The sequence below is a fragment of the Tetrao urogallus genome (assembly GCF_951394365.1).
Source record: "Tetrao urogallus genome assembly, chromosome: 2".
In the NCBI taxonomy this organism is placed as follows: Eukaryota; Metazoa; Chordata; class Aves; order Galliformes; family Phasianidae; genus Tetrao; species Tetrao urogallus.
The window spans coordinates 24,793,288-24,819,801 of NC_136814.1; the positions used below are offsets into that span (position 1 = coordinate 24,793,288).

Here is a 26,514-nt window from a genome sequence, read left to right on the forward strand (position 1 = left end):
TTACATCCGAAATTTGAATCAAGTAAGAAAGAATTCCATCAGAAATAATTATCACTGACATTCTAATCCCCAGAAGTAATTCATATATTTAGTCTCTGACTTCTAGAAACAGAAAACTAGCAAAACCCAAGGATGACACTTAGGTTAGCTCTGACAGAATAAAAAAAAAGCAGAGCAAACAGACCGATGACCAATTCAAAAGTAAACTCAATATACTAAACAGGCTTGATCACACAAGTTCACATTTAGAGCAGTACAGGTACCTCAACCTTTCACAGAAGACACATAGAGAAACACACCATGCAATAATCATCTTTAGGAATTCTAAATGCAAACTCACCTTCATCTGGGCACAGGCAGTTTCAATATCAGCAAAATTTTTAAAAACATAGTCTGTGTATGTTTCTGCACTGAGTTCCACCCCCAACTCATGCATCACTTTGAGGACCTCAAAGACACCTATCAAAACAGAATCGGTAAACCTAAGCACTGAAGAAAAATGAGTACCTGGAGAAACGTTTAAAAACAAATGTTGCATTTCAAAAACCAGACCTGTCTCTTCAATTTCCCTTCCTGAAATTGTCAGGGAGAATACTGCATTTTTATTTGAAGCGTTAATGAAATGAAGTTCCTAATCGTGAAACTTGAAACAGATTTACTAGGCTTCCTGTGGATGCTGCACAATCAAAACCAAAAAACTCTTTGGTAGCTACCACACTGCTAGCATAGAAAGTTATTTCCTAACATAGTTAAAATGACTGTTTCTATCACTTATATTGCAAAACAGCATTTAAAGATATATATGCCTGTATTACTAGGCATAAAAACCAATCTGAAATTCAGTGCAAAGAATCAAATGAATTTAAAGACAGAAGTACATTCATCAGCACGTAATACATTCTTAGCTTTGCTCCCAGAACCCAATCCCACTTAGTAAGGCAAGATCCATTCCTACATTTTTGTTTAAAGCTTTTTAAGATCTGTTTAACACAAGTAGCATTTTCATCAGCAAATGAGTTAACTGCTGCCTGTATCAATGTATCAGCTTCAAACTGTAAATTCAGAAAAAGACTGGAGTCTACAAAGCCCCAGTGAAGCTATGTTACAACTTCTACATGATTCAGATCAATTCACACAGTACTAATGTAGATGTGCTTTTGAAGACTGTGGAAACCAAACCTTAATAGAGCTTAATAATTAGAGCATAGAGTTTTAGAGTATATTTCATGCTTTTTAATTGTTCACACTCTTCTGATGTGCAGAAACTTCTTGCAATAACCCTAGCAAGCAAACTCCAAACCTCTGTCAAAACCAATACAGGTATTATCATTTTTGCTGGTCTAAAAATGATTTGTCAGTTGCTGCAGGACACCAGTTCCAAACAGCATATGTTTTTTTCAACTTGCATTTCATACTTATTACTTTAAAAATGTAAAGTTTCCCAAAGTCCCTGTCTTTGCCCTGGAGTGCCACCTATGGAAAAGTGACACTTCCATGAATATTTTATGCAGTGCACTATGGTGCAAATAATCAAATGTGAATTCCCTTTGAGCACTTGCAAATACATGCAGGCAAGTCACACTAGATTAAAGTCGCATCATCTGTTCGAGTTTGCCTTAAACAAAACTCTGATTTTGGCCCAGAATATGTGAAAATATGAATAAAGAATTAATTACAGCAAGTCTTTCCTGATACCTTTCAAATCTTGACAGCTACTTTCTACTTAATGTTTTCACCTTCTCAGCAAACGTATTAAACCCTCTTCAGCTGAAATCATCTCAAAAAATAATTGAGTTCCAATATGTCCCATTAAGGCACTACTAGAAGTGTGAGAAGTAGCTACCACAGTGAATAAAGTTTGGTAACATTCAGGAGATTCAAGTTCAAATTTTGTACCTTGATCAAAGTACTGAATAAAGGGGCTCGTTAAGCATAATCATTCCTGAGTAGCCATTGCATGACCTGGCACAACTCCTGAGTAGGTAACAGCACATACAAAGATAAGGGCATGAGCAGAAGACTGGGATGAAAATTAAGGAGGTACATCAGCAAAAATATTGAAGTACTGCGCATAGCCAAATTAAGGACAAACTTCAAAAAAAGTCATGAGTGCTGCCACTTCTTCATTCTTACATTGCCTGGAGTTTTTTTGGAATGGAAAGTTAACAAAAATAAAGAACCTGCATTTCCATATTTATGTTATCATCGTATGGCAACACAGAGTGATGAAACATTCCCATTTCTATCAAAATAGTACACGAATACAGTTGATTTTTTTTGAAATTGCTTACACCTCATCGCAGTATTAGAAAACACACTAACGACTTCTTTTTCCTCAGGTACCAAAGAACAGACTAAAATAAAGAAAGAAATGCAATTACATGTACTTAGAACACCAGTCTATGGTTTGAGAATGAAGCCCCAGAATAGTTATTTGTTTAGTCAGGAATTACATACATGTATGACCATGCCAGTATATTCTGTACAGAACAGAACATACAAAAAAAAAAAAAAAAAAAAAAAAAAAGAAAGAAATACTATTTTAATTTTTTTCCCCAATCAACGGTGCCCCCACACCCTAACAGACTATCTTGCATACCTTGCTTTGGAGAACAGTTATCTAGAAGATCAGGTGAGACTAAAAACCACACTGAACAATACAAAAAAAAAAAAAGCCACAATCGAAAAGTCTTCCAATCAGACTTTGTGCATTACTAAGAGTTCACTATTCTTCTGCCAAAGATTAGTCTCTGGTGACAACAGAACAGTTCATTCAAAAAGTCTGCATCTAATACACCTTATTTAAAAAATGTCTATTGTAGACTCTTTAATTATCCAGAATACTCTGCACTGATAGTCTTCTGCACATGAAGTGTGCAGATACAAAGTTTTAGAATTTTTATTCATAGCAAATAACACTAGAATCTTCACCAGAGCCCTTCTTTCCTAGATGCACAATAGTTCCTTGGACCAATAAGACCTCATTTCTTTAGCCTCTACCCTACTTGATCAAGAAGAGGTTTGTAGACATCATACTGCAAGAGCTGAACACCAGAAGACAAATACCTAAGTTGTAAGAAGACAGTTGCAGGGAATGAAACACAGTCTTCTGTGTCCTCCTTTTTATCAGTACTGGAAATGGCACTGGAACACCCCAGTAGAGGTAAGAAAGCATCTTTCCAGGTTCAAATAACTATACCCAAATACAAACAAATGCAAAAGACATCAATCATAAGATGGCCATAACATCTCCTCAAGAACAGAAAAGTGAGGGGCTCACATTTCAGTCTATCTTTCATTTCTCAAGTTTCTAGTTCCTCCTTTCTAACATGGTTCCAGAAGAACAGAGGAATTTCTAAGGCACATAAGTACTGTTTCACATGGAAAAAGGCAGCAAAAATTGGGCTTACAGTAATTCTCCAAACAAATAAACTTGAAGAGTGAGGATGTGTTCAGGAAAACGTCATAACATTCAGCATACTTCTGCCAAGCTATTAATCTGAGATGCAGCCAGAATTTTGAGACTGTCTACAAAACACTGCCTCAAGAATTACTTGGGGAAACCACTACCCAATTGCTCTGTGTGGACTCACACTTACTCACCTTTTCATCAGGTAGAGTAGAGGTAGAGTAAGAAATGAACTATCATTCACAAGCCGTGCTTTGTGTATAACCAGAAGAGTTTAATAAAAAAAAAAAACTAATGTTTTTTGTTTTTCTTTTAAGTCAGTTACTATCTTTAAAAATAACTAAAGTGATTCCATAAAAATGAAGGAGTGAAGAAACATGTTCAGTTATTAGCCAAGTCGAACATTTCTGCTTAACTTAAATACGCTTTTCTGCTTATATCCAAGATGAATCTCAACACCAGTAACATTTTCAGATCTACTGACATAGCTTTTCTAAACCCTTTCAAATATTTTTATTCCTAAGCCTAACAGTATTTATTTAGATAAACACTACTGAAGTTAGCAATTACCCACTTACATTAAAGATGCACCTTAAAGCAAGCATATCCCATCTGAAACTACTGTCTGTGTAAAATGACTCAGAAGTGCTGGCTGCTAGTTCAGACTGGCTAAGGGCTCTAAGGTATATTTAAACAATTGCCCTATTTAGCTTTATTCCTCTTAGCCACCATTTCACTCTCATTTCTTTCAGCTTCAATTCCGTAACACAGAAGTTAGGGAATCTTCTTTGATATCCCATGTCAGCTTTTGTTATAATAAGCATTAGATAAATGTGCAGCTAAATGTTGCTACCAGTTATATAATTGGTCACACTACATATACCGATTCAGGCATTTGTACCCTGAAGTTCTAGACAAGTTGCTGCTTATATTGTGTGTTCTTTAAAGATTTAGTCCACTGTCTGCTTCCTATCAGATTTCTAGCAGGTTTTTTCCCCTAGAAGTCATTTTCCATTTTCAAAAACTTACCCTTACTGTGATGCAAAATTATACGCATTAGGCCAGGTGTTACAACTTTGTAGAGAAAAGAATTACTAGTTCCTTTTTAGTATGAGATGTGATACCGTGTCTAAATCTTTGTTTGCACAGTCCTGTTTTTTTTTTGTTGTTGTTGCTTTTTGGGGTTTTTTTTTCTTCTACAAAGCACCACTCTGCTCATTTGTCTTTTGTCACCTTCAGGTTTCACTGAAGCATTACTGTTTTCTCTGTTATTTCTATGAAAATTTCTGGGTGTTCCCAACCTCCCCTCCCCTTATTTACTTTCCTTTAACTGTACCAGTTATATTTTGAGATAGAGGTTCTCAAATAATCTTTTTTCTTTTTAATTACTATTAAATTTCAAAAATCAATGTAAGCTTGCACACAGGAAGACAAATTATTTCACTGTAGCAAGTATAATTCCACTGATTCTTCACTGCAGAAAAAATGCTTAGATAACTTCTCACATATTTTAAGTACTGCAACATCACTATAGGTATGCATGCACAGAGCAGTAACTTTCATGCCTGACCTATCAAGCTCAGATGCTCAGTATGAGTTTGCGAAAATGTTTGCACATCCATTATACGATTACATAGTCATACAGAAATAGATACATCCAAATTCTTTGCAGATAGAAAAAGAATGGCATTCTAGAATATGTTAAAGAAAGTGAGTTAGGGTATAATATCCGTTCTCCAACCATTCTTTTCTTAATGTGCTTACATGACTACCAGTAGGAACTCCTAGCCAAAGCACAACTGACTTCTACAGTAGGAGTCAAAAATTAAGGAAATCTCTGAACTTGCAGAAACCAAAAGCAATCTGAAACTGGAGCTTCTCTGAACACACGGATATAGCTCCAGTTTTGGGAGCTATGTCTGAATCTAGCACTTCCAGCACCTCTTGTATCTTCCTAAGCGAAGTGAAATCTTCTTTGTAGTAACAGCCAGCCTTCTACATTCAGGCATCACCTATATATACAGAACTATGACACAATTTCATTTTACTTATCTTTGGCAACTCTGTACTCCCAATTATCGCAAAGGACCAAACTAAGCCACTGACAGACAAAATATTGTTGAACTTTCAAGCACTCGAAATGAGGAATAAGCTAAACTTGGGAAGTTGTCTAGCACACCAGAACCCAAAGAGTTAATAAAAACCTGAATATTGTTTTCACAAAGGCTTTTTGAAAGAGACTTGAGACATTTTTATAGCCAGAAACAATTAGGGAATACTTGTTTCAGCATTTCTTCCAAACTGGAATGTGACTGTATATTTAAGATAAAATTGCGATATGAAGAGTCTGCTAAAAGCACTTTTTTTTTGTTTGTGCATTTTGTTTGTCACCCAGTGTCACACTAACAACTCTGCATCTCATTCTAAAGCACATTATACTGTGAGATAAGATGAAAAAGACAGTTTTTTGTTTCCCCTTGGGGGAAGTACTTCTGTTAAAAGCATCTTTTTACAATACCATTCTTTCTGAATTACCAATAACGCAAACCAAAGAATTAGATACTGTACTCTAAAATTTAATATTTGTTCAATTCTTATTCATATCCTGTAGACATCCCCATGTGTAACAGGGGAAAGTATGCTAAATGCTTAAATCTACTTAAGAATCCTGAAGATTGAACATTTCTGTCCTTCAATCAGCATGCTGTCAGGTCAGGCTCACACATTCAGCGATATAAGTTCTCCTGCAGTTTTTATTATTGTAACTAAACTCACATGTGGCTTATCAAGTAGATAATAAGTCATTTTTTAAAAAAGAATTGGATTTGAAGTCCAAGAGAGCTATTATAACTTAACCTTACTTGTAAATGCTCTCTCAGATTTCAGTTTCACCAAGAGTAAGATCTTGAAAGTAATGAGGAACAAGAAGAACTGCCGGAAAGTAGAAAGAATGTAAAGAGTTAAAAAGAAACTCTTCCACAAATCTTCCTATGCAAAGGTAAGCTAAATAAATTTGTAGAGCTGTATCATGATTAACAAAGAAAGGTGAGTTTTAAAAAGCCTTTCCGAAGGAAAAACATTTGCCACAAACTAAGAGATGCAGCAAGGTCTTCACTCATTTTGAAGCCTGGTAAATCTTCAGGTGGTGCTTTAGCAAAGGTTTGTGCCTTAGGTATACAATAAAGTAAGATAAGCACAGATACAAACCTTTAAGATTCTTCTCTTTCTGGAACCCAACTAGCAGTGGCCAGCAATAGTGAGGTCTGATTGGCAAGCCTTCCTCTTTCATGGCCTTCATCACATCAATAGCCAGGTCTAAAAATATTCACAGGATAATTAAGCAGTGACAAAGTACTTAAAAAAAAAATTCACACACACACACACAAAATAAATAAGGAGAATACCTGATTTGTTGGTCTCCAAAGCACAACGCAAAATAAATATCAGTGGTGCCGAATGCATTTTAGCTTCTTTTAACTCATTACAAAACTGCTTCAGCTTGCTCATAGGCTGTAAAGAATTTCAAGAATATATTGTTCAATGTTTCTAAATTTTTAAGAACATCAAAGTCTTCTAATGTTAAGGCAGTAGATATTACACATGCCAAGCATGCTCCTTTTGTGAATTTCAACTTACGGTTTAAATGGCACAATGCACTAGAACCTGTGATTCTTTAAGAACGTAAAAAAATCTACTCTCTTCCATCTTTACAGTTACATTAAACTAAATAAATATGCTGTTTTAAGTGCACTACGAAAAAAAAATTATTATTCTGCATACCACATTTCTATTTACACAATGCTGCAAGAAGAAGCTACCCTGGTCCACATTTTCACGTGATAAATGATTGTAAGACTTCAAAATACGGAAGCTTATGTCTTCGAAGCCATGAGTTATCAGAGTCAAACACAGGTTCATCATATCTAGCAATTGAAAAACAGAAAACAATAAAAAATTAAAATAATGAGAGTACCTATCACACTAAAATACTGAAAGGAGTGAAAACATCTTGCATGTATCATTGACATACTTTTTAATATGATTAACCAAATTACTCTTTACAGAATTAATAAAGACTACTCTTTACAGAAATATTTGTACAATCATGAAGTTCACTTTTCCCACTGAAAGGATCACACCAAAAATTAGCAAAGCATCACCACTGTAGCACGATAGGATAATAGCTTAGAGAAACACAATTCTAAACTTGTAAAAAATAAAACTAAAAAAGGTAGTAAGTGTAATGAAGAGTTATCAATCAGATTACATACACTGGGATCCCAAACAACTTCAACCATAGATAAACAAAACTGAAGTCGGTCCCTTTTTATGATATTCACAAAGAGCTGCCACAACATGATTTAGAGTAGTATTGTTTGCAAAAAGGTCTCCACCACTTACTGCTTTTCTACAAATCTTAATGAGTTTTACAAGTTAAAAAGTAAACGTATTTTTGTATGTGAAACACTAAAATTGGTTTACATTACACGCTCAAAATAATGTAACTGAAAGTTGCATCATAAATCCACAAATCAATGGCAAGAATCCTATTTTCTGTATATGCTCAGAACCACAAAGAAACCTATTTTTCATGATACTATTTATTGCTGCAAAAAAATAAAAATTCTTTCTTTCTCCATCCTAGCGTAGCTAGAGTAGCTAAATACCACAGAGTGACATACCTGGAATTAACTCCCTTTCAAATCTTATGCGTTCTTTAATGTCTTCTATGTACTGAGGATATCCAGCTTTGGCAAGACTAAAAATCACCTGCATCAAAACTCTATCCATAAGGTAGCCTCCAGTTTTCTCAACCTCTTCTAGAGTCTGGAAAAAAGAAAAAAATGTTAACAGAGTCCACACTGACTTAAAAAAGAATACAATAAAGGATCAATATTTACAAAAATCTGTTGGTGGTTTGTTTTTTTTTTTTTGTTTTTGTTTTTAAGTAAACAGCTTTAAATACACAGAAGGCAGAAAATACTAAAGTTCTCAAAAGTAAAATACATTTAGAAAGTAAAAAAGGACAGGTAAAAGGGATATAACATTTTTTCTCCAGTATCTAATAATACATTAAAACACCGGATGTATTCCCATCATGAGATGGCTTTCTAAAGCAATCACTATGAAAAGGAGAGAATAATTAATCAAAGTTTTGTTACTGTGTGGCTGATTAATATTTGTTTAAGTTGGAAGCAACATTTCCTATTTCGCCCCTTATTTGGTCCTTTCTTTCCAGTACTAATTATTAAAATTAAATCAATTTTCTTGTCTCCTACCTTTCCAAACATTTCCTAGACTTGAAAATTAAAGAAAGGTGAGAGAATACTTCAAACAACCAACTACACAAAGAGCTGCCAAAAATATTACCTCATTCAGACTTTACAAACGCTTAAGATACAGATATGAACTCTCCTAAAAAAGAAAATTACTTTTACTGGAAGGGTTCTATGCCTTGAATGGGAACAGGATCATTAAGGTTTACTTTTACATATATCACATTCAAGAGACAGATGTTGTAAGAACCCAGAATTATTAAATCACTCACTGGCAAGCATTATTCACCACACCTTCACATAGTGTGAAAAGCAACTATCAATAAACAAATATTTTTCATGAAGTAGGAAACTGCTTTCAGTTAACCAGCTACTCAGATGCAAAAAATAAAAAATAAATAAATAAATCATTTATGCTATGAGGAAATTAGTTATAAAATTCCCCATTATTCCTCCTGTATAGATAGAAAGCATTGCAAAGTTAAACAGAACAAAAGATCAAACAAATTTCTTTAAATTCAAACTTGCAATACCTTCTTGATGCTATCAACATCACCCTTTTCAGCATACACATTCAGTAGTGATAAATAGGTGTCTGGACCTGGCTCAACACCGGCCACCCTCATCACGGAGAGGATATTTTCTGCACTCTTGATATCTCTAGAAGAATTGAAAAGAAAGACCCTCAGTGGCTTTAATCATAATGTTACTTACTGTCACTTCCCCATTCCTTCTTTAGGTTATTAATTATTGGAAACAAAGGCTGCAACAAGCACAAAGAAACCTATTTTAACTAACACTCTAAATGTCAAAGTGTAAATCTTTTTATTTTTCTATTACTTTGAATTTTTTTTTTAACTTAAACAATTAAAAGAGTTCAAAAGTTTAAATGCAACCAATTTTCAAACAGTATGCAAGAAAAGTAATTTGTTTTAAAATGCAACATTTTCAGACAAGAAAGATTGCTGCCTTGCAAAAGTAAGCCCTGTTTGCTTCAAAAATCATTGTAAGATGATATTTTACATTATGCAAAACCATAATGCTATGCTGTAGCATGTATGTTTTCTGTGCTATGTCACTTCATGTAAAAGCAAAAAATAAGGAGTATTGACATATTAACATATTAACATTACCCTGATCTCGCATGACCTTTCACAAGGCTACTGAATACCGCTTCAGTGATTGGGAGATCTTTGCTCTTCATAAATCCCAGAATCTTACTGCAGAAGACAAGACAACAATAGTTGGCTTTTTTTTTCTTTGAAAAGAAGCTACTGAGCTATTATCGTGCTGCTGGACAAGCACTACATCATCAGAAAAGAACAAATACACAGCAATTATATCCTAGGTTGTTACATAATATGATCATAAATTAGTTATTTTCCCTTTTTCACATGAAACATACTTCCCACTTTGAAATATGCATAGGCAAAAGGGTGGGGCTGGGTTTGTTACTATCTTCCTTTTTCTTTTCTTTTGCGTGCCTAGCAATCATACTGCTGCAACTTAAAAGTTAATGTAAAAAGAGTTAGACAGACATGAAGTAAGCCCTGTGTAACAAAAGAAGAATTACTATTATTCCCTACTTTTCCCATTTCGTTCTCAAACAGCTATTTTCTTACACAGGCAGTAAGCATTCATGCCTCATACTTTTTCACACCTGCTATAGAAACGACAAAACAAGTTATTTTGTGAACAACGTAAATACAATTTGATTTGAACACAGGTGTATCACACATTTTTATTTTGTTTGTGTAGGCTCCAGCTGTCTCTAAAAAATTGCTTTTCAGTGCTTGAATAAATTATGCTTAATACACTTTGCTCTGCTCAATTTATAAGAATTACACTGAAATGAGTTTTAATGGTAGAGAATACGATAAACAGATTTCTTAGAAACTCTTTTCAACATAAATGCAAAAGAATACCTCGCTCCTTCAATGTCGCCCTCATTGCAATAAGCAGCAATCAGCCTTTGGTATGTGACCTACAAAAAACAAGAAGAGGAAGTTAACAATTTCTATCCAATAGATGGATACCGTTATTGAGGAAAAAAAAATACCACTGAAGAATACCTACTCGATTGGGCTTCACGTTAGCTTCCTCCATTCTGGCCAAGAACTCAGTTGGAGAAAATTTATGCTCATTTTGAAGGTAGACTTTGAGTAAAGCATTATAGTGGCTCGTGTCATAGACAGCACCTAAGGAAATATTTCAACCACAGTGTTAATGTATGCTCCCTAAATGTCAACATGATTTTACAGTTCTCTTGGATAATTTCTCATTGACTTCATTCTGTATAAACTCTATAATCAGACTACTTCCTGTTATCCACCTTTGCAGTAACATGTATTTAACAGCATATATCTGTTTATAAAAACTCAAAATAGAACAACAGCACAGTACACTGCTGCTAATATGAAAGCTATTCCACAGCCAGTCAGTCTATGCAACATACAGAGATAAATGTATAACTTTAAAAATTATCTCATAAAGTAGCTGGCAGCACTAGGAATACTTACTCCAGCAGATAAAATCAAGGTAATATCTAAAAGAGAATACAATACATTCTTACAATAATAAAAAAAAGCAAGTTTAAGCACCAGAAAAAGAAATCTTAGATACTTTTAACACCCCTAGATGTCACTATAACTCCCAGAATAGGGAATAAGACTCTTACCTGAATAGTAAAACCTACTGCTTATTTGCTAATGAATTTTAGCCATTATAATCTAATGTTTAAACACTATTAAAAAGCAACCACTTTTTTATTACAGAAAAAGCAACAGAAGTGTACAGCTATTCCAGAAGGAGGGTTTAACAAAATCTACCTACCCAGTTCTTTCATCTTGTCCCATATCATATGGGCTAGCTCTGTTCTTTCAGATGACAACACCTCTGGTAACAGAGCACCACAGCTTCGCAACAAAAGCAAGGTCTGGTTACTCCCTGGACACCCTACAGTAAAAAAAAATAAAAAAAATCAACCATTAATAAGTCTAATTCAAGTAAGCAAGAAACAGTCAGCCAAATAATACAGAAGCAGTCATGCCACAATTCTGTCAGATGTAAAAGCTGCTGGAAATTATAACTTCAAATGAGCATATGTATTTTAAACTGGTGTCAATGTAGACCCATAAATAAACTTTCATCTCACTCAAAAAACAAAACAACAAACCTATAATTCAACATAGCTTGCCTTCTCTTTTAATCAAACTCTTCTTTTGTTGCTATGCTGTTGCTGAAACTACTCTTAACCCTTCAGTTTTTTACTGTGACAGTGTGATGACCGAAGTTTTAAAGCCAGAAGGAGAAGCTGCTGGCAAGCAGCAACAGTTGTATACTGGAATGCTTTTTTCAGCACGAATATTACACAGACCATCATTAGGAATGCCAGTGGAAAAAGGAGCTGGAAAAAAATCTTTGTGTTCAAGTAGTACACAGCCACATAGTCTGTCATAAATAATTTCAAAAACTTATTTAAAAGAAGATATTGATCCACTAGAATACTTAAGCATTTTGCATATAATAAAATGCAACTGAATCTTCAAAATTTAACACTTACTGCACAGGATACCAAAATGATTAAGCAATGACACTATGCAGAAGGTTAATGACAAAACATGCCACTTTTTACAATAAAGAGATCTGCCAAGAAGAAAGTGAAAAAAAAAAGCTCAGCACAAAATACTAAACTCAGGTGGTGTACTCCATACAATACTTCATAACTGCACTCCAAGATCCACGGATTATTTGATCCTAATGAGGACATAACTTCCTGGCAAATGTCTAAAATAGCAAAATAGTTCATAACAATTCCTTACTATTTTAAAACTGGTATTCAGAAGCACAAATCTAATTTTCAATTTCCATTAGCATCCATTTTCACTTCTGTCCACGCTCAACAAATGTGATCACTTACATCTGCACAATAATCAAGGAAAGCATGAAAATGCTCACATGCTCCAAACTTCTGTATTCAATCCCAGAGATGTCAAAAATCTGACCATAAATACAGCTATTTCTAGGACTTCACTTCTACTCCTGAGGTAAAGAACGATAAAGCTGAAGTAACCTTTGTAGGTTATCCAGTAAACTGCAGGTAAATTTTTTTGTGAATTCAGCAAACTAATAAAAAGAAGAGTTCCTTTATAAGGCAGCATATTGCAAAAGTAATCAAATAAAATTTAACAAAAATCAGAGCAAAAACAAGGTTGTTCAACCCTTCCCAATTACAAAGAAAGGTGAGATGTGCTTTATCAGGGGTATTTTCACCTAACAAGGAAACCGTTCACATAGGTGTATGTCCGCAAAAAAACAAAACAAAACAAACAAACAAAAAATAACAAAACCCTGTAAGTTTAAAAAAAAAAGTTCACTGAAATTTTCTATCCCAAACAGAAACACACTTCAGTGGTTTCAGCCTCCAAAATGACTTCAGATGTAGAATTCCATACCGCTTTTTAAAGACTTCCATGTCTGCATGCCCAAACTCCCAACTTGTGTACAGGCCAGTAAAAAGGCAGAAATGCTGCCAGTATCTCCAGCTGCTGCTTATCACTGTAAGTGCAGTTTTCAATAATACAGAACTACTATAGCTTCTGTACAGAGTAGAAACAGCTATAGTGCTATAAAAATAATGGTAAAAAACCCTCAAGAGCAGAAAGCTATAGACAGTCTAGAATTGTGTCTTCTGATACAGAAAACAACCAAGTGAACTGCAGTGCCACATCACTAGTGTAAACTAGGTTTCAAGAGAGCAATCTAAAGCAAAAACATTATAGAGAGTAAGCTCATCTGGGAAGAGACACAGAAGCAATGGGAAAAAAATGATCACAAGAAGGAAATAGAAAAAAATACTGAGAGAGGAGCAAATGGGGATTTGAACTTTTGAAGACATCACCAACTCATGAGAAATAAATCATACCTGATTAACTCTCATATCAGTGCCTAACAATCTGTTTGTGCAATAAAAATGTCAAAGTGGTCCTTCTCCATGATCCTGGTGTTTTATATATACCTTATGTTAGTGACTAAGTACTTGAAAATCAAAAGAAACAGGAAAAAAAATCAGCACCGTGAGTGCAGGAAGATGTAGGACAAAATACCCACATCAAGCATCTTGCCTGGGTATTTTTTGCATTGTAATATTCTTTCTTTCCTAATTACAAACACATACAACTCCCTTTAAGAAATAAAAAGAAATTTTTATATTTGCTACACTTCTTTTCAATGCTGTTATTTTAAAGAACTGATTAATTTTTTTCAAATAAAGACATTTATCATTTCTTTTAGAGCAATGTAATTCAACCTTAATAATATTTAAGCTTGTTGTTTTTCTGATTCCCAAAACTCACCATTAATTTAAAATATACTTAAATAACTGAAACACTGTGAGCAATTGATCTCTTTGCTAACATGACTCCCTAAAAACAGTCTAAGTACTCAACGGCCATTAAGAATTGTGATCCACACACAAGTTGAGAGGCATAAAACCCTTTTCAACCCACAGAGATTTATACAGAAAAAAAAGAAAAAAAAGAAAAAAAGAAAAAGAAAGAAAAAGAAAGAAAAAGAAAGAAAAAGAAAGAAAAAGAAAGAAAAAGAAAGAAAAAGAAAGAAAAAGAAAGAAAAAGAAAGAAAAAGAAAGAAAAAGAAAGAAAAAAAAGAAAAAAAAGAAAAAAAAGAAAAAAAAGAAAAGAAAAAAAGAAAAAAAGAAAAAAAGAAAAAAGAAAAAAGGAAAAAAGAAAAAAGGAAAAAAGGAAAAAAGGAAAAAAGGAAAAAAGGAAAAAAGGAAAAAAGGAAAAAAGGAAAAAAGGAAAAAAGGAAAAAAGGAAAAAAAAAGAAAAAGAAAAAGAAAAAAGAAAAAGAAAAAAGAAAAAGAAAAAAAAGCAGTCAGCATCAGGGTATCAGAAGCAGAAAGACAAAACTGACAAAGTTCAATCGAAAGAGGGAACGAGGTGAAGACTCAGCATTTAAACAGCAAGCTACAAAATTTTTGAGACCACTATCCAAGACAGATGAGCCAGTAACTGTTCAGCAAAGTTTAAAATGAAAACAAGACAATGCATGCTGTCTCCACATCTTCCTGTACCATTCCATCTTAAAGTAAAAGACCTCTCATGGTTTATTGTAGATGTTTTAAAAATACACTGTATATAAAACACAGATATGACCTCTGTTCAGAGTTCCCAAGATAGTTACATTAGTAAGATGTAACATCACCAGATACAAATTTGTAACAAGCAGAGTAATTTGTAAACATTTCTTAAAAGTACAATGAAATTTTACAAGCAGTATAAATTGCCAAAGACAGAAAACACTTGAAAAGTTGATGCGTGCATTCAAAGCAGGGTAACACCTCTAAAACAGTCCAAGTCCATTCATCCATACATGCAATACCTTAAACGGTATTCAGAAGGAAAAACATAGTTCAGAACTCTTCAAGTAACTTCCTCGGTTTGATGAATTACTATGTTGCAGCATTAGATTCAGTTTTGTTTTAATGGGAAGCAGCTTACCCTCTCTGCACGTTTCCTGGAAGACTTTTAGTAGAAGGCTTTTAGGGATACGGCCAGTTTTTCTGACAGAATTATCCAGTTTGTTTAATGCCCAGTCAAACGCCCGGCTGTTTTGGAGTTCTGAGACTGGCTCTTCTTTAATACTTCCTTTGTGTTGAGGTACAACTGTAAGGAACCTTGCTTGGTGAAAGACATTTCTGCTTAAATATAAAGGGGAATAAAAAGAAAATAAAAATTACACTTCTGAGAGTTAATTTGCAAATACAGCAGTTACTGAATGTCAAGAAGATAACACTCTTCTTGCTGATGAACTGTTTCTCAAAAACATCCCATATTAATGTAAACAAACAAATGCAGGTGACAGACTTCAATACATATTGTAAGCCTTTCCACCTAAAGCAATACAGCAACGTGTATTTCCTCAAGGTGTCAATTATTAATCTGAGATCTTCAGCTCATGTTTAGTGGTTCAAGTACTATTCCTATACAAAAACAAAAATTTTGAAATCCTCCAAGTGCTACAAAAATCTACTGCCCCGTTACGGGATCTCCCAAATACTTTCACATGCTTTTGAAACACTACTTCAGGAACAGCCACAAACACCTCTTCCAAAACAGAGCAAATCAAGGTAACAAATCATGTATTTCTTTTCAAATAAAATACAAAAGAACTGATGCAGACCCCAACGTTTTGGACAACGGTACACCAAACAGCCTCAAGAACAGTGGCATAATTCCCCATCCTTCAGAACTCACAGTAAAAGAACATGAAGCTGTCATCCTGCAATACAAACCAAACAAACTCTGGATTTGTTTCACCACCTGTTTTCTCAAAAGGAAGTATGACAACTGTAAGAAATATAACCAAGAAGTACTTCGCAAACAATAAGAGCTCACTATTTATTTTTTTTGAAGAACAATTTTATGTACATGATAACAAGGAAATGGCATCTGTGCTATGCTAGAACTATGACTAGCCTATAGAGGGCAAACTGTTGTTACACCTGAGTACTCGCGGAAATTTTCTACAAACCTTTCTCCAGAATCAATGCAAAGCAAGAAATGTTTTCCGGATGTCAAAAAGAAGACTCAGCAGCTTCTAAAATTGACCTCCTTCATCTGTGTCTCTTGAGCTCAGAGCTTTTCACTACATTTATGTAAGCCTTCTTCTAGACTACTTTGTTTGCTTAATCAAACAAACAGAAAGAAAGAAAGAAAATAGAGCCAAATTGTAAACTGCTAAATGGAAGGCAAAAAAAAAAAAAAAAAAAAAAAACCATTAATGGGGCAATGTGGAAAACATGCCTGGTGTGTTGCCAACTGCTCAGACCTGGTGAGCAGCCCAACACTCATCCTTTCCCTGGCAGTGTGAAATCCTGTCATTAACCGAGCAGGGCCTAAGTTTGGGAAGTATAATCTTTTAAATTAAACCAACTGATCATGAAGATCATCACTGCTCTTCAGGTTTATCTTTTTCAAGCAGGCAAATTTTACATGGCCAAACCTGTGACCTTCCTCCTGAAAAATTCCCAGAGGTCAGCAAATTATATGGGAAAGATCAAGCAAGAAAGAAGTGGAAAAGAAAAACAAGCCTGTCAAAAAGAAGAACCCTCCTTCACTGTGAATTCTACCTCCCCTGGATGCAAATCCACTACTTCCCTGTGAGCCAATTGGGCTCACTAAGCTGGCACAACACACCATCAAGCTGTGGAAACTGCTCATGATGTCCAAAACCCACCAGAAAGAAGAAGGAAAAACAAGGAATGGATTAGGAGTATGTGGCTAAAATCAGAGCAACTTTGAAGAAAAAGAAGGAAGTGAAACATGGTTTGTGGTGTGTATGTGATCATCTCACTAAAAAAAAAAAACCCAAATAAATAAATCAGGATTTCCCAGGGCATAATTTTCTATTGTCTTCCTCTTTTTTGACTGTATCACATATCCACAGACAGCGTACTTGCCCTTAACCAAAAATCACTCAACTTAATTAGCTTGAAATTCAGTAACACAAGGTAAGAATAACAGAAAGACAAAATCTTCAGTCCTGTCAGGTGTAACAGCCAAAATGAGATGGTTCTAACATATATTCTTTAATAACATATATCTTTAATAACAAAAATAACAAATATAAAAATAGAATTACAAGCTATCCACTTGATAACTATAAGAATGAAACTACTGATTGACAGTTCTTGATTTATTTTTTCATAAGATAAATTTTACATTTCACCATCACTAAAAGAGCAACCTGAAAGCTTTTCAGAATACTTTCAATTTGGGTCAGAAAAAAATTATTTGGAAGCAACACGGAGCTCAGCATCTTTGTAACACAGAAATTTACACTTTAATTTCCATTAGCAATTGAAGCACAAATAGGCAAAACCCCTATTTTTTCCACTTAAAACTGAAGTGTCTTTTTCTATGAAAATCGCCTATCATATCATTATATGCTACACTAAATTGTCGAATGAAATATTTTGCCACATAGAACGCTTGTAACCATAAACTGGTATCTACATCTCTCAGTTTCTACCTATGCACTGTATTTTGAAGTGGGCATTTTATTTAGCTCTGCCCCACTCACTGGTTTTGAATTTGGCTCTTTCCAATACCAAATACTTACAAACAGAAAACTTAGGAGAAAAAATTACAAAAGCTAAAATGCCAAGAGCTCCCTATTCTAAAGATGAAGGATTGAACGAAGCAGAAAAGGCACCTTCCAAAAACTTCAGAAAACTATGGGAACCAATGCCAGGTTTGATTTGAGGTAATTAAGTGAATACAATACAGAAAAATTGAGACTAAGGCACAACCTCCCTATCAAAAAGAAGCTAATGTAAAATAAAGCAGTTATCCACGTATCAGGAATATTTAACATATTTATTTAAGGAATATTTAATTCTTCTTCAATTTTAACACATATGCTTAAGCAGAGAAGGAAGAAAAAAAAAATACACCAAAAAAGCAAGGATAAAAATAATAAAGAGGTCAGGTTAAATGTTTGAGTTATAGAGTCACACAATAATGCAGGAAGTTAGCTTTCAAAATACGTTAGATATGATCATACAATGTCAGTTTTAACTATTTTACCACAACTAAGGAAGCAAATTTTAATAAGACGACAGGCAAGGAGCACAGGAAGAATTGTCCAAGCAGTTCCAGAAGCTTTAACTATACTGAAGATACTTTAGCAGCCCTTACTGAGCATCTCCCGAGTCCTTCAGAATTACCTTTAAGAATTCATGGAAGAGGAAGTATGGCAAAAACCAAAGCACAACTGATAACTACGAAAGAAACTGACATACAGGCTTCTGATCCCAAGTCATTTGACTCTCACATAACCAAAATAAGGAGATAACATGTAGTTTCCATCAGAAAAAATAAGGATGCCATAGCTGTTTTTAAATTGTGTTGACGTCTTTTTTAATGTAGCGATCAAAGTTTGGTGCAACATGGAGAATATATTTTATGAATTCTAAAATACAGTGTACTCCTAACCCACCTGGAAACGGACGACTACGACCCACATCCATTACAAAGTTTCATTAACAATATGAATGACAGAAGAGAGCAAACATATTAAACTTGTAGATGACAGCACACCAATAATGGTGTCCAACACTTACGAGAGAACAGCAGACTTCTAAGTCTTCTTGACTACTTGATTAAAAGGTCAGAAATCAGAAAAAACAAAAAACAAAACAAAACAAAAAAAACCAACACCTCAGCATAGACCAAAGAAAATGGTACATTTCAGAATTCCAGGGGAAAAAAAAAGGCATACAACTGGCCAAAAAAACTCCAACGGGACTAAAAAATATACGCGCATAAAAAAAGGTCTAATTCTTCAGCTCCTAACAGAAGCAACACAGGTAAGATGTAAAATAGAGAATTGTTCTGCTCATCATGGTATGTTTACTCACACAGAAAGGTTTGGACCAGTGTTTTAAAGTAGTTGAAGCTAAACTGGTAAATAGCTCGCATAGTGATGAAATGGGAATTCCATATTAAACTAACTAGTAATTTTTCCTATGTTTGCTAGGGCTAAGTGAGAATTACAGTACTGTCCTGATGTATGTACCTGTTTTTCACATTTCTTGAGCAGACCTGAGGCAGCGTATTTGATTTTCTAAAGACCAGACATCTTAGACACCAAGCTGAGTAAAGAGGCAGATCCAATGATCCACCTGGAGGCAGCAGAAAAAATGCTTTCTGCAGAACTTGACGAAGTCCAAAAAATTCAATAAAACATTACAAAGCCAACATACAGATGTTTGTCTCCCTTTATTAGAGCCACAACATGGTAGTTGCTATGATTTTTCCATGCCACATAGAAGTATTGGATATTTTTATTATATATTATTAAGGTTTTTTTTCTAAATTAAACAAGCTAAATATGGAGGAAACCGTTTTCGAAGCACAAGCCATACTCAAAGCAAAATACTGCTAAACTGAAAAGGTTAATATTCATCACTAACTAAAAACATTACAGATGTTAGTTAAAATATAATAAATACAAGACAAATGTAACAACTGAGACACTAGTATGATTCCTCCAGTGCTAATCAGTACTTCCCTGACTTAGCTATGGCCACACACAGAACCCTTGTTTCAAGGCTATACAGCAGCCATTCCTTCCTGCAGGAAGAAAGAACATTGTTTTTTTCCATTATAGATGCAGAAGTTACAGATTTCTTGGGAGAACATCTAAAAGTTCCACATAACTCATAACAAGCAAAGCAAAAAAGCCTTGTGCTATTTCTTAGGAAAAAAGCCTCAGAACTTTATTACCTGAATAAGTAACAAGTGCAGAACTGCAATGAGAGTGCAGCTTGTGAAACTTTACTATGTCAGTACATTGCCTAAGCATTAGCAAAGCAGGTTCTACGGAACACTTCCACTACATTTATCTGTTAGTTCTATTGTTCTACCAAGGAAATCAGTCATTGCATTCTAGATTTTTGTCCACAAGTGACAGAGTGTTTTAAGTGACTAACCAGGGTTTGTAGCTAATTTAAAAACATTTGTAGCATGCAGTAAGCCACAAATCATTTGGTTTTTCAACCTGTGGCTTACCCAAGGTCCCCTGGATCTGAACTAGGATTTCTTTGAAAAGGTGTTTGCTCTCCCATCTCACCTACATGATCCAATCCTATACAAACTCACTACAGCACATCAACTCAACAACCCTTGCAAGGATGTATAGCACTCTTATTAACTCCTCTGGATTGGTCAAAAAGGGAGAACAGAGATCTTGCAAAAAGCACAAAGATTTACACTACGTAACAGTTTGCTTTTTAGGGAGATTAGCAAACAGCTCTGTTCTCCACAGCCATGAAAACTGACATCTAGTTTCACAGATAAGAATCCTAAACTGAAGCGACATCAAAGCCAAAGATCCTTTGAGACACTTGCACATTAAGATTTTGTTCTACTTTGCTACAATCCTAATCGTTTTCATTTTCTTTGTGGAGAAATAGGGCATCCACTTCAAGACAAATACTCTAGAGCTTTACATCTCAAAATGCAGTTCAGGAAGACAGCTGCACTGACCCAACATCATACAGTCACCACCAACAGCAGTAGTTCCCTCTTTTCCTTTGCCCACGTTACCACTGTTTCTCAGTTCATCAGATGCTTAACTGACCCAATTAAGCCTGTTAATATGCCAGAAAACTCTCTTCCTTGCAGTCTAGCAAATGAAATCAGCCCGGCGACAGAACTAAGGAGCACTTGCACTCAGAATGGGACAAGCCACCCAGAAGTGGAAAAGCCAACTTCCTTCCCCCAATACTAACCTTCTTGCAGCTGCAAGCTGTAACTTCAAGTCTAACCATACTCATCTAGAATATGTAGAATAAAGCCCCCCAGAAGATATTTTTAACTCAAAACCCATTCTGAAAATGTTTTTTTTAGAGCATTCTCCACTGCCAGCTCTCCTTTTAATATCTCTTCCCTTAGCAGAACTTCTATGAACTAAGTTCCAGAAAGTAATTTTATGGAAATAACTTGAGTAAAAGTTAACAACGTAGACCTGAAGTGCGCTGTCCTGGTTTGTCACTGCTCATTTATCTTGCTATAATCAAGTGGCACAAGAGTGATGTCACAGAGCTCAGTAAACCTCATGTTTAATATTAGAGCGAAACACTAAGTTTGTCTCTGATTCGATCTGCAGCTTTTGCTAGGAAAAGCTCCTCAACCACTCAACGCAACCGGTTATCTACCTACTGTCAGAACTTCATGCTAAATCAACACGAAGTTAAAGAGGCAGCAGTCCTGGAATCTAGTCCATGGGTTCAGCCATGGTGTGGCAGTATGCAGCTGAGCAACAGGAGCCCTCAGTCACTGCATGAAGACTACCTGACATCAGTACAACATTCTGTCCAAATGTGTCATCTGTCTGCTTCAGCAAAATGAACAAACGTGACCAACAATTGCAGGAAAAAAAATACATTTAGGAAAGGCATTTAGTACTACATTCTCTGCACATCCAATATCACTTCTGTCCCTGTAACCTGTCCCTTAATTCAAATTCTCATTCAGAATACCAAATTGCAATCTTATAGTCTGGGTGTTCCATCTACAGGTTTTCATATTACAGCCAATATAAAAACATAACAGAAAGGGTGACAGATGGATACAGCCTGGTATATACAGAACCTTAAGCAGAGAATAAAAATTGGACTTGCAGCAGAAAGTCAACTGCTAACAACTCCATTATTAACACCAGCAATCTGACCACAGGCTATGAAGTCTCACTAGCACACTTTGGTAAGACAACTTACAGCAGAAGGTACCCTTGCTATGCTTTTATGAAATTTCAATTGATGATCACTCCTGTTAGGCCTGTGTTCATGCTTAACAGAATCAAATATATATATATTTTTTCCTTTGAGCTACACAGCACAGTGTATCTACTGCTTATCCAGCAAACAGGACAAAAGTTATTTGCAATTATGGAGTGTCTAAGTTTACATCCTCCCAAGCAATTTGCATTTCATTTTACAGAGTACGATACAGATGAGAATCTGTCTGCCTCTCTGCTATGACTCAGATCTCACAACAGGCATTTCAGTGAGATCTGCATGGATACAATCTTGCATGTTAACTAGCAAGCAAGGGTAAGGTCTGTACTTTTGCTACTCCGTACATAATTTTCTTTGTCACTAAAGGCTGCAGAGCAGCAGTGCAGTTTGTTCTCTGGCTACCATATTCTCAGGACAACAACATGTTTAGGCCATTCCCAATGGTCACAGAATGTCGTACTTCAGTTTACTTTCACTATTCCCAGAACAGAAGGTATCTGAAAAGAATCTAAAATCTTAGACTATCTACTGCACCCTCCTAAAGATGAAGATGCACTTTAAAGTACTGATACAGAATCTGATGCCTTATTTGTATTACCACTATCACTATGCCACTACCTAGCTCATATGGTACTGGTCCTAAACGGGTAAATAATAACACAGCCTAGAAGTCTTAAAGAAGTACAAGGGCCTAACAAGTAGTCCAGCCACTACTCACATACAGTACACTGGGGATGGTAGTTAGCAAATCCCTGGAAAATTCAGAGTAGAATGATTAAAAACTGCTGGAATGCGAGTAGATGCTGTTTCAGTTCTTTAAAGATACAAACAGATTTGCAACTTTCCTATAGTCATCACTGTAATAGGAGCTTCAAACATGAATCTGAACTAACTTAAAATTATGTTCAGTGATTAAACAATCATAATTTGTTATTTACTCAATTCCTTGGGTAAATACTGGACTATTTCTTGCTACTTATTCACTCTTATAACAGTTACCCTATGCCTCAAAACCAGGGTTTCATCAGTACTTCATGAAATTTACTGTAGAGGGCTGCATTTCACTTCAAGGTAACATCCTGAGACCTAAACAAGTAGAGAAGTCTAAATGATGCCCATGTGTCCAAATCATACTAGTTCTTCAAAGGAGGTCAATTTCCAGATTTTAGGGCTTAGATAGGAAAAAAAAAAAAATTACTTGAGGAAAACAAATAATAAGATTATACTCTTGTTCATGTAATCCCAGCTAGTAAACGCTACTTTTACTTTAAAATCTGGTCCTAGGGCAACACTTGTGCACTCGAATGACTAAATCCATACATCAAAGTGATAGCAAAACAAAGAATATATGTGAAAGATCATCTGAGGAAAGGATTTACTGGACAAAAAGAACGTAAAAAAAAATACTTCTCAGTTTTGCTACAGTATAATTCACAGGTTAGACTGAAACCTTAGAAGGATGAAATAAACACTGTTGCTGTTTTCCCTGAATTCGTTATTGCCAAAGCACATTTCTCACATTATTTAATAATACAGCATGAAAACGAAAGAGTTTTCAACAGTTTCACCAAACCATCCTGCAAGTGACTCCATGTATTACTGGAGATATACAGGAGTATAACTTGTGAAAAAGTAGTACCTGAATGTCCATGAACGTTACTTCTTGCAACAAGCTATCTAGGAAATTAGCTTCCAGATGAGAAAAACAAATTGAGCTGAATAAGCACAAGTAGAAAATGGAAAAGTTTATGCATGATTTGCCACTCAGTAACTCATTGGTACTGCTGCCAGTCTCAGCATCTATGCCTGCCCACCTCCCTAGCACTTCCTCTACATCTCTATTCCCTTCTTCACAGCTGTGAAGCTTACCAGTCCTACGCCGAACAACGTTATCCATCTAGAGCAGCAAAAATTTCCAGCTGGTACTAAGTAGAATCAACTAAGAGGGATCAGTAGGAAGATACTGACAAGACAAGAAAACCTCCTTGTACAGTCACTATGTCTACTCAAAAAACTCACTGTGCACATTTGTTTGAAGCCTTTCCACTTTCAGACTTTCTGCCAAAACAATTTGTCTGCTGTATAATTTGCACATTTAGTGAAAAGCTAGCACTGAGCTCAGTCACTGACTAGATCTACACGCTAATGCTTTTTTCAAACACTAATGCCACGCTCCCATTCACATTTCTGCTGCAGAGTGAGTTGCTGAAGACATCTCCAGTGACAACAAGCAAATCTCACTGTTCCAAGCTGCCTATACCTCTTCACTCCATAGGTCACATGGACACTAGCTGACCTCTGAATGGTCTGCAAAAGGGATGATGGGGAACATCCTGTCCCTTTCCTACCTACCTGCTCTGGATTTTTACCAGCTTTTGTAAACACCAAGAGAAATACAGGAAGAATTCACATCCATGGAGAAGATTAGTTTAAACTTCTATTTCGTTACAAATTTACTTTCAAAAATGATTTATGATAGCTACAGTTATAATCACAACGAGTCATTGGGCATCTCCAACCACTCCCTGCTACTTTACAGACTGGAACCCAAGAATACAGCCCCACAGAGCTCAGTCACAAACAGAGCTCACTCCCACTGACATACTCTGAGAACCTGTTGACATTGAAGTAACCTCTAACTTAAGAAAAGCCTGCAGATGTGTTCACAGTAACAGTACACTTGTGCTGTGAAGTATGAAAAACAACGCTAAGTTTGTGAATGTCAAAGCTGCAGAAAGTGCTTCCTTCTGATCCTAAGCAGTTAAGAATGGTTACAACAGCCATTAGGGTGCCCAAAAACCACAAAGCCAAACGCTCTTCTTGTCAATATTGTGGAACCACCGAACGGTTTAGGTTAGAAGGGACCTCGAAACGCATCCAGTCCCGTTCTGCAGTCAGGGCACCGAGGAGCAGAGAAGAGCCGCAGTGCCGTACACCTCCCGTTCCCTCCCCCTCCCCCGAGCCGCAGGCCCGCACCACAGCATCTCCGCGCGCCCTTTGCCCCCAGCCCGCCGCCCGCAGGCCTCAGCTTGCCGCCGGCATCGCACAGCGCCGGGGCGGGCCCTCACCTGGCGGCAGCAGGTGCGGGCGAGCGCAGCAGGGGCCGGAAACGCACGCAAAGGGCCCGCAGACGCCCGGCAGAACTCAGCAGGGCCGCCATCCCCGCCGCGCGCGCCACTAGCAGAGGAGCACGTGAGGCGTGCGCCGCCGCGCATGCGCAACGAGGGCGACCAGAATCCGGCGCTCCACTACCGACGGGAAGCGGAAGAAACCATTCCTCGCGGGGAGGGAAGCGTCGGCCCCGCTCCTGGAATGGGCCCGCTGAGGTATGCGCGGGCTTTCCGCTTCCCCCCCGTTTGTTACGGATGGAACATTCCTCCGACCCTGCACTGGGTTGGGCTGAGCGACAGCGAACCCGAAGTCGCTGTTGCCGCAGATAGTTTGAGGGACAAAAAGAGCGGCTTCGGGCAGGACGCCTCGTTGCGTTTCGGGATACGGGGGAGGTGCAAAAGGGAGAACGGGTTCCTGCTAGCCCTACGTGCAACTCCGCCACAGGCAACGGTCGGGCTCGGCGACTGGGTGAGCGCCCGCCTTCTCTGGCTGAAGGAAGTCACGTGGGCAGAGTGTTGGGGGCGGTGCGAGTAGCCATGTTCCTTGCAGGGGTCACCCCTGTGGCGGCGTCTGGGAATCGGCAGGGGGGGAAGGCGGGAAGGCGCTGTCAGTGTGCGCATGCGTCGGGGGCGGCCCCTGCGACCTTGCTGCTGTGGGGTGGGGCTCAGCATGGTTCACCTGCTGGGATCGGGTGTGGCGCAGCGGGTGAGCGCCGAGAAGATCTCAGCCTCAGCGCTTGTTGATCGTAAGCTTCCTTTAAACCCTGCGGGTATAACCTGGATTTTAACCAAAAAGCGAAATAAAAGCCTTTGAAATGCTGCTGTCTTCCTGCTTTTCTTCATTTGAGAAAAACAGAAAAAAATAGGCGCGAGGGGCAGAGAGGGCACAAAATGCCCTGCCTGAGCTTGTTTGCGCTGCTAAGGTGTCATCAGCATCGATTCTTCTTAACACACACATTACAGCTGCTTTGTGAAACTTCATTATGAAACACTGAATTGGAGGAGTTCTTAGAAGTATTTGCTTTCATGCAAAAAAAAAAAAAAAAAAAAAAAAAAGCAAAACAGAAAGCGCGCAATTATTTTTTGTATGGATTGCAAACAGTTACTCCAGGGGGCAGATTATTCATCAAAACAGGTTGATTTTATCAAGTCAATTACAATCAGCTGTTTGCTACCAGGCTTTGCGTGGTATGACTTGCCACCTCACCCAGGCGCAGAGGGGCCGCTTTCAGTGCACTGTAAAAGCACACTTGTGCTGTTTGTAGGAAGGTCCTGGATGCTCAGTGTTTCTCATAGTTATCTTTGAGGTACAGATTGGAACTGGTAAGGCAGCGTTGGTAATTACAACTGACTTTGCTTTAATGCAATATTGATTATATTTTGTAGAATGTAGTT

General features: G+C 36.8%; 1 protein-coding gene across 1 annotated transcript in view; it reads right to left on the reverse strand.

The window, feature by feature from the left end:
- LRPPRC (leucine rich pentatricopeptide repeat containing) overlaps positions 1-25,169 on the reverse strand; it is a gene marked incomplete at both ends in the record, with an annotated part of 86,939 nt that extends 61,770 nt beyond the window's left edge. Inside the window, 12 exons of the mRNA XM_079532595.1 lie at positions 341-459; positions 6,617-6,724; positions 6,814-6,919; positions 7,190-7,332; positions 8,092-8,236; positions 9,219-9,345; positions 9,819-9,905; positions 10,611-10,669; positions 10,762-10,883; positions 11,518-11,640; positions 15,204-15,400; positions 25,078-25,169. Coding sequence (XP_079388721.1) covers positions 341-459; positions 6,617-6,724; positions 6,814-6,919; positions 7,190-7,332; positions 8,092-8,236; positions 9,219-9,345; positions 9,819-9,905; positions 10,611-10,669; positions 10,762-10,883; positions 11,518-11,640; positions 15,204-15,400; positions 25,078-25,169 — 1,428 coding nt within the window. The remainder of the gene's footprint in view (positions 1-340; positions 460-6,616; positions 6,725-6,813; positions 6,920-7,189; positions 7,333-8,091; positions 8,237-9,218; positions 9,346-9,818; positions 9,906-10,610; positions 10,670-10,761; positions 10,884-11,517; positions 11,641-15,203; positions 15,401-25,077) is intronic.
- Positions 25,170-26,514: the final 1,345 nt, after the last annotated feature.